A 9090-nucleotide genomic window follows, 5' to 3' on the forward strand; every position below is an offset into this window, starting at 1 on the left:
CAAGGAGGTAGACAATGAAAACTAGCAAGGAACTGGTTGTGGCTCCCAGCAGTTCTGTTGCAATGTGAAGCAGGGATGTGGGATCAAAGGAGGGCTGATGCTGCATCCTGAAAGTCTCACTTTAGGTAGCCTACGGTAAAAACAACAGTGAAAAGATAATCAATAGATCTCATTTCTTCCAGGTTAAACATAACTGGCTAGATAAAATCACTGGCTGCTGACAGACCTGGATGAACTGCTTTAATTTATAATTTTTGTTGACCCCTGTCAAGGTTCAACTTTGTTCTACTGTAATATCAGAAAGCAGGGACAAATACTAATCATTAACAAACCTTGCATTAACAAACTTCATCATACTTAAATATCATGCTTGTCTTCTGCTTATTACTTTTGCTTGTATGTTTTTTCTCAGATGTAACACTCACATACAACAACATATTATTATATAATAATTATATATTTAGCTTCAGGCCAATATACATTTGTGATTAGCACCCCACTGGATATCTTTTAACATTTCTATTGAACACAGAGTTCCACGTAAAAAAGTATACTCCATTCTAGAAGAGCTATTTTTCAGCTGTTGAACACATTGCAGTTTCCACTAATGATTTAAGACCCCATCCTGAATACTCTGGACATCTCCACAAAATATTATTCAGAAAGTTGGATCAGACTCAGAATCATAAAATCATTTAGGTTGGAAAAGACCTCTAAGATCATCGAGTCCAACTGTTAAGTCCAACTTCTGAAAAACCTGTTGGAGCAGCTGAGTAGAACTGCCTCAAGGGTGCTGGGGAAAAAATCCTTCTCTGGAACTGAATGCTTCTGTTCCTGCTTAAAGAGCTGTGTTTGCTAGGCTATTAGTCCCTGGTTTGCAGTTACAGTCCTGTCAAGAACTACAGACTTGTCAAGAACTGCTTCAGCTTCAAAGCGGCTGCACAAACCACTTTGACAAGATACTTTGCCCCTTGACTCTCATCTGTCAGCCCCCTCTTTCCTCTGTGATCTTCCATGTTCTTCCCTTCGAGCACATGCTACTTTCTTATTATCTTTTCCACCAGGAAATGCCACAGAAGAGAAGAGATGATGTTTTAATATCCCTCGTGCCTCCTCTGAGATGTCTAATGGACTTTCTAGGAAAAATGTTTGAGCAGCAACCAAGCTGTGCCTTGGCTTTTGGACTATACAATTCGCTAGTAATATGCTGTCCACACACACTTCACCATGCCTCTTCTGTGGTGCTGCTTTTCAAGGACCTGCCAACCTTGCCATGATTTGGATTCTACCAGTCACAGAGAGGGCCCTCAGGCAGAGAAGGAAAGGGTCACTTAGAGACAGAACTGAGAACGCAGCTGCCAACTCTTGGTGTAACTGGGGTGCCACTGTCACACAAACACTCAGGTACCCATTCTCTAAAATTTCCTCTCAGTAAAAATTCACTTGTTGGACAAGCTCCTCTTCCCATCTCTGCTTGCTGGAGATATGATACTCAAAAGTTTGTGAAAGAGTTTGCTATTTCTTAGCTCTCTTACCTGAAAACACTAAGTGAAATCCATGGCTAGACAGACTTCCATCTTCAGAATTCCTGAGGCTCCAGAGTTCAAAGAGTTGATCTTTGTAATTTTAAAATACCACTATTTTCTACATGCAGAAAAGCAATTATTTCAACACAACAATACTGGTTCTTACTTTCCCTTAACTGCTTTATCTTGGGGAAGTTTTCTCTACTGACACATCACCCTCTTGTGGCCATCTTGCAATCCTGTCAAGAAAAGACAATGAGCAGAAAAATGCTGTATTATTTTTCTTTGGAATTTTCTATGCCCTGATCATACAGATTCCCAGAACTTCCAACAGCATACTGGTTTGTATGTGGTGAGTGGATCTCACCACATCAATTGTACCTTTGAGTAAAACAAGCCATGGCTAAGCTAGCAGTTCTACAAAACCAGATCCAAATAGGAGTGTCCCTGCGGTATATTTAAACCTATTCTTGAGCCTCACTGTAAAGACACAAATCAGACACTAGACCTCTGACTATAAAGAGATGGGATAGGGCAGACCAGGAAGCTCCATGCAGACTGAACATTCTCCAGGTTGAGCTAAATGCAGAGGTAAAAGATAATTTTGCTTGCATGTGAGCATATTTACGTATCCACTGTCACTCTGTCCCCTTGATCCACTGGGCCCTGAAGGATGAGGAGCAGTACCTGTTAACACCAGTAGTGTGGATGCCTTCTTTAGAGGATTCCAGTTTAGTTTCCAGTTTAGAGGATTCCAATTTCCAGGATTCTCATTCCAGGTTTAGTTGTGACATTGACAGAATCCTCTGCTTTCAGACATGTCTTTGAAGACCGTATAAGGTGCTGATTATGGCTTACAGTTAGTAGGTCCGTACTCCAGAGTGGTCGTTCTGTACAGTCATAATCTGCTTAATCAAAAATTTCCAGTTATCTGCTGAGCAGAGGACAAACTCTAGCCTTTGTGCCCCTGAGAATGTGTTCTTGCTTACCTAGCAGTAGTCTATCTTTGAGTGCAGTCCCTTCTGCCTAAACACTCTGGCCATCCCTGTATCTAACTCCTGTGTTAGTAAAAATTCCTACTGGGTTGCCATAATGTCCAAAGCTACCACTAGCAATATAGTGTGCTGCATGCATGCATTAGGGGAAGAAAGTCTTGCTGGCACAGGATGAGCTTCGTACATTGAACAATGCTTGAGGGAGAAACATGAGTGTCTCCTATTTTCTTTTAAGAAAGACTTGTAGCCCTGAAACTTCTTCACCATTGTGTGCCTCCCCATAGCCTCAAGACAAGCAGGTGCCCTACTAAAGCAGCTCCAGTAGGAAGTATTAAAGGATGTAAACAAAAGCAGAGAGGAAACCTGCATTTTTCTTCATGGTCAGTTCAGCAGATTACACAGCAAGGCTGCTGTAATGATCCCAGTAGCAGAGGATTCTTCTTATGCATGACACTATGAGCCTTGGCATCTTAACTAACTGGAATGTGGACATACGTATTAAGGAAAATGCCATGGTGACTGCAACAGTTCTTAAAGACAGAGCAGGGCTGCCACGCATCCAGTTCTGCACCCAGCTTGGTTCTGTGGACTCTGTCTCCAATTGAGGATCTTAGTACATGGCACACATCCAAGAAGGGAGTGGATTTGCACCTAAATCGACAGCATGCTGCCATTAGAGTATGGAGCCTGTCTGGATCATGTTCCATTCTCTGTTCAATACCTGATTGACAGGTTATCTGCCAGGAGCAGAAGAATTTATTTAGCTTGCTGCATAGTGACAGGACAAGTCACTGGCACTTTGTGCTTGATATTTTCCCTATCACATAAACATGATCACAATGCTCTAGACAGCATCTTATCCTCAAGAGATTTTACATCATCAGCTGTGATTCTCCTCTATAAGGGCAAAGAAAAAGGATGGTACTATCAAATACACTGGTGAGTCTGGCTGAATCATGTCCACCTCTTGTATAATCTAAAAGTGCATGAAACCCTGGAGAAACAGGACTTGTAGACTCTCTACCACCTTGTCTTATTGCCGTTGATATATTACACTTCCCCATATCAGAGATCACCAAACAGGCCACTGTCCACACTGTCATTCATGCCAGTCTCTAGGAATTAAGATTTTAGATCTGCCTGGCTAAGATCCTCTTGTCTAGCATAACTGTGAACACAGGTGCTGTTCTACATGGTATGATTTCCTCCAACACAGAAATAACTCATCAGCTGGTATCTCTTCCTGTTGGACTGGAGGATGTTGCTTTGATAATGATGCTAAGTGTTTAGTAGCTAACTACGGGTAAGAGCAAACAGACACAAATGCATGGATGCCTCTGGGAGACTTAACCCTGTTCTTAAAGAAACTCATTCAAGAAAATCTTTCAAAGTGAACTTGGCCTTCTCAAATCCTACGTCAAGGCCACCTAGAATAGTATTTACCATGTTAAAACCAGGATTTTTAAAGTAATGCCGGAGGCTCTCAGAGGCCTTGCTTCACCGCTTTTAAATAGCACTAGGAAAAACTGTCAATCCGTGGCTGTACACTGACTGACAGAATTATGATTTTTACCATATTGTCACCTGACTAACCATTCTTCTAAATAGTCCATCAAAAGTTTGAACTTCCTCTTTCCTGCATCAGTACTTGTAGCATCATCTACTGCAACTCACTCAAAAGCCAGCTTCAACTAGTATGAGTCAATAGGAACCAAAAACCCGCAAACTTTGAGTGGGAGTTTCTGTTCAGTGAAAAGGGCCTTGTTAAATTAGCAATTTGGAGCATTGCTAATCTTGTAGAGAAGGAGATTTATTTGCTGGGCATGCCCCTCCAAAAACTACTAGGATCAAAATATTATACAAAACTTCACTGGGAAAGCAGAGAAAGGATGTGCTATGTTAGCTAAGCATGTGATAATGTGATACAAGAATTCCACCTGAGGTCAGGACAGGTAAAGAATATAAGTGCAGAAATACTTGACACAGAGTTTAAAGCATGTTCTCTTCTATGACCTCCAGTAACTGGAAAGAGTTTGTCTTTATTAACAGACCCTTTGAAAAATAAAAGGACAACTCACATAATCTTTCCAACAGGAATTTGAGATTCCAGAGAGACAAATGCAGCAAGTTGTTTTATTGTAAATTTATCATAACTAGTCTCTCTATTTCAAACAGATAAAGATGTATATCAAACTCGAGTATTGTCAATACCGCATTTGTAACTCCAAAGGCCAGGGAATCTTCTTAATGCAGAGCTCAATGAAAGAAAAAAAATAGGTTTAGGTCCTGCTGCTACTACGGGAAAACATCTTTATAGGTTATGCAGGGCTTTTCCTAGGTAGAACGTTTCATGTGGGACACAGGACTAACACACAGCCAAAATCAACGTACAGGTTAGGGACAAGTTTCAACTTTTCACCGTGTAACAACTGAAGCAACAGGAACGTTTGAGAAAAGGAAAATACCATTCAGCCTTAAGCATGAATACAGCTTACTGTATTCGATAGATACAAAAGATTACCAGTCATGATGTTAGCTGTTACCAAATCCTTGTCAACATATAAAACTGGTGTTGTGTAACTTAAACAGGGATCGGTCTGACTCATAGCCCAACTCCAACTTAAAGATTGTTGTAATTTCATCGTTTCTCCAGTTTTTTGTACTTGGCTTCTGCAGGAGGAAAAATAACAGTATTTTAGGACTCGACAGGTAAAAATCTTAAATCTTGTATGCAGCAATACAAGACATCTTACAACCAAGTTAATTTAAAGAAATCACTTGGGGCCATTTTTTCCTAAAGTACTTAGGCAAATCGAATTGAAAAATGGGATTGTCAAGATCTAGATGCCTAAGTCAGACAACGCATACTAACTTAAGCCAAGACTTGGGTGCCTGGTGGAACTCAGTGAATCTCTCTATCTGTGGGATTAAACATCTGTCTTTAAAATTTGCATCAGTGCACACTGCAAAAAAGAAATCAAGCTTCATTAATAAGTTGTAGTTCAATAACACCTGTATTATACCTCCATGTAACTTGATATATTAATCTTTTATCAACTCTTACCATTTCACACACACTTCTAATGTTCATTAACTGGAAGTGGATCAACATTATGCTACACGAGCAACTCTGTCACTCAGACTTGTTAAATAAAGTAAGAGTTTACTTTGTCTTGTGAAATCTCCTTATAAGAGAATATGTTGCTAGGTAGTAACAGTAGAAGATAATAGTTACCAAGTTTTTTGGAATATGCATCCAATTTATAAGCTGCTTGCTCCAGAGCTGCAACCTGCTCCTCAATTAGATTGATTTGTTCCAGATATGGCTGAAGAGCAGCATCTTAAAAAAAAAAAAAAAAAAAAAAAAAAAAAGCTGTTAGTTCTTATTAATTCAGTTCCAGGAAACAGTTCATACTTCAAACATAAGAATTTCTCATAATGTTCTCCAGATAAAATACTTCAAAAGCTCCTTCCTTTTCCCACCCCAAAATTGAGTGGTGATGCTGATAGCCATATTCCAGCAACTTATGAAAAGCTTAAGAGGCTAGACTGGCTTACTGGCAAAAGCTTACTGGCTAGACTCCACACAAATAAAAAAACAATGTATATCAAAAGAATTGTTATTTAATCCCTATCAGTCCAAAATTTGGGGTAGAATGGGACATAAATTCTCTTATGCTAGTCTATGTACACTGTAGTTTTGTAAAGATATACAGAAGATTGTCACTGTCTAACAGCATGTATATTTCAGTGAGTTTTCTTTCCTTGAGAGCCTATTGGAGTGTAAACTATCAAATCTTAGATGCTTAATTTCCCATACAAGTCTAGAGTTAATTATACCCCTCCCTTATTTGGTTTACTTACATTTTTGATTTAAATCCTTCAGATTTCTGCTGATGTTTATAGCAATATCTTTCATTTCTAGGTACTTCAAGCTAGTCAATTTGTTCATGTTTTCCAAGAGTTTGTAGTCTTCACTGGTGGCTTAAAAACAACAGAGTACATTTTAATGTTCACGCAGTTTGAACTGAGTGCAGACTCTTCTAGAGGACAAGAAATTTCAAAACAACAGCCAAATATAATGAAGAATAATTTAGGTGGTAGTAGAGGTATTAGTATAATGATGTACAAAAAGAAATGATGTTTTGTGAAATGTAAAAATCAACTGGACTGTTGAATACATACTTGCAATTTTTTCTCAAAAAAAATTAACAAACAAACAAGAAACAAGCAAACTTGAGAAACTTCAGGTGGAAGGAAACTGTCATTCCGAAGACAGGCTCCAATTCAGCAAAACATAGAAAGGAAGAATGCTTCAAAGATCAGAATGGTAGATAGAGTTTTGGGCAATCCCTGCATTTTCTCAGCCTCACAGACTTCCTTGCCTACTTTACCAAAGTCACTTTCATTCAGATTTTCAAGACAGAATCCAGTGAAATTCAGAAGATAAATTAGCAAGTTTCCACTTCCTGCAGTCCCCTATCTGTTTAACAGAGATAAGAGATCTTCTATACACTCACAGCAAGGTGGAAGGACGATCATATCAGAGAGATCATCAACCTTATGAAGCATCTCAGCTAGGCAGGTATCTGCTTAAGTGACCTAACTGCTAAGTTTCCCTTGCTTTTAACGGGGAATTAGATTAGATGACCTGCAGAGGTCCCTTCCAACCTATATAATTGTATGATTGCCTGTTACAGGCTCAAAGCAGTTGGACAAGACTGCTGATTTTTAAAACACACGCATGTGAAGCACCTGTGAGGAACAGAACAGTTATTGCCAGCCTTGTCAAATATGATAAAATAGGTATAGTTTATACAAACAACACAACAGAGTTCCTGGAAAGAAAATGAAAAGAAACAAAAATTTATTTGCCAGTCACTACTGCAGTGCCTTACCTGTCAGTTCACCTGTTAAATAAGTGGCCATTTTGCTGAACATATCTTTACATAGTTCATTGATGTCTGCTTCTGCAGGCTCCTTAGCTTCCTCTGCTGTTTCAACAGCTGAATCCTCTAATCGGGGTACAGACATTATAGGGTTAGAGGAAGGTTAGCAGGTACAGAAACACACCATAAAAATGAAATGGTCCAAGTGTTTTATTTTTGTTGGTGTTGTTGTTTTTGTTGGTGTTGTTGACTATACCTACTTTCTATACAAACTGTCTACTTTGCACGAAAGGAGAACAAACCAAGCCTTTACCTTAAAGAAGCATCAAGATTATTTTTAAGTAATATGTTGGGAAACATTTAAGCGGAAGGTACCTGGCCTGACTGCATTTACAAATACCAGCCCTTTCTGAAAGGAATATGGGGAGAACTTCTGCGGGATGTTGCCTCTAAGAACTTTGTGCACAATTCCATTGATGTTTATTTCTAGTCACTGCCTTAACATACGAAAACTGCCCCAAGCCAGTTTCACAAGGGGAAGAAACGGATTTCCATCCACGGAAAACGATAACCAGCGCTTTCCTCCTCGAAATCCATTTCTACCACGCTTGGCCCTTGCCCTGCTCTCCCACAACCCGGAAGCTTGCTCTTTGTTTTGTGACACCTTTTGCCTTGCCTCTGGGCTGAACGCAGAGACCCCGGGTCCCCGCCCGTAGGGGGATCGCAGATACATGACAGGACGCTGCCAACAGACGGACGGACGGACGGACAGACAGACAGACAGACAGACAGCCCCGGGGCCCGCCCGCAGCCAGCCCCCAGCCCGGCCGGGAGCAGGCAGCGCCCCCCCCACCGCCCCCCCACCGCCTCGGGGCGCCCCCAGCCCCCGGCCCCTTACGCTTGGCGGGCTGCGCGCCGGCCTCGGGCAGCCCCTCCGCCGCGGTCGCCATGGCGACAGGCCCCTGCCCCGGCCCCCGCCGCCGCCACCGCCGCCCTCACGCGAGGCCGCGGTCCCGCCCCCCGCCATGGCGGCGCAGGCGCGGCCCTGGAGAACCGGGGCGGGCCGGGGCGGGCCGCGGCCTTCTCGCAGTGCTGGGCGCTGCCCGACGGGGGCGCTGCTGCCCCCGCAGGCTGAGGGGAGGCCCCTGCACCGTAATCAGGGGTGGGCTGCGGGGACGTGAGGGGGCAGCCCGCATAGCGGCAGCGGGAGAAAGAGGAATACCGAGATGTAAAGTGTGTCACGGTTTTAATTTTCATGAGCTGTAAGAGGCAGCGAAGCAGCGTTGAAAGTGTTTGACTTCACACAGCTGTGCTGTCAGTGTAGTTATTTCCTTCCTCGTGACACCGTGACCCAAACATTTACTGCAGGAGCACTTTGACAGACCAGCCCCGTTCCAAGGGTTGCCGGCTCGCCCAGCCGTCTCCAGCGCATGCCTGCAGTATTTCCCTTGGCGGAGCAGCTGCACTGCCGTGTAAGGGTCTTCGTGCAGCTTAGAAGCTGCTCTCCTTGCTGACGGTGTGGTAAGGAGACAGCTGCTGGCACGCTGCAGTCTGTGCCGTGGTGACTGCGGTAAGCTTTGCTGCAGTTACCACAGCAGTAGGTATGTGTCTTACTCTGTGCATAGTATGATATATAGTATATGTATACTATATAGTGTATATATAGTATAGCATAGTATA

At 42.3% G+C, this 9090-nt stretch overlaps 1 protein-coding gene across 1 annotated transcript; it reads right to left on the reverse strand.

The window, feature by feature from the left end:
* Positions 1-4640: 4640 nt before the first annotated feature.
* BLOC1S2 (biogenesis of lysosomal organelles complex 1 subunit 2) lies at positions 4641-8439 on the reverse strand. Its single transcript, XM_035541964.2, has 5 exons — positions 8309-8439; positions 7420-7536; positions 6386-6505; positions 5757-5861; positions 4641-5191 (listed from the first exon to the last, which is right to left on the reverse strand). The coding sequence occupies exons 1-5, from the start codon at positions 8358-8360 to the stop codon at positions 5160-5162; spliced, it is 426 nt and encodes a 141-aa protein (XP_035397857.1). The 5' UTR covers positions 8361-8439; the 3' UTR covers positions 4641-5159.
* Positions 8440-9090: the final 651 nt, after the last annotated feature.

This window comes from Cygnus atratus, chromosome 7 (genome assembly GCF_013377495.2).
Source record: "Cygnus atratus isolate AKBS03 ecotype Queensland, Australia chromosome 7, CAtr_DNAZoo_HiC_assembly, whole genome shotgun sequence".
NCBI lineage: Eukaryota > Metazoa > Chordata > Aves > Anseriformes > Anatidae > Cygnus > Cygnus atratus.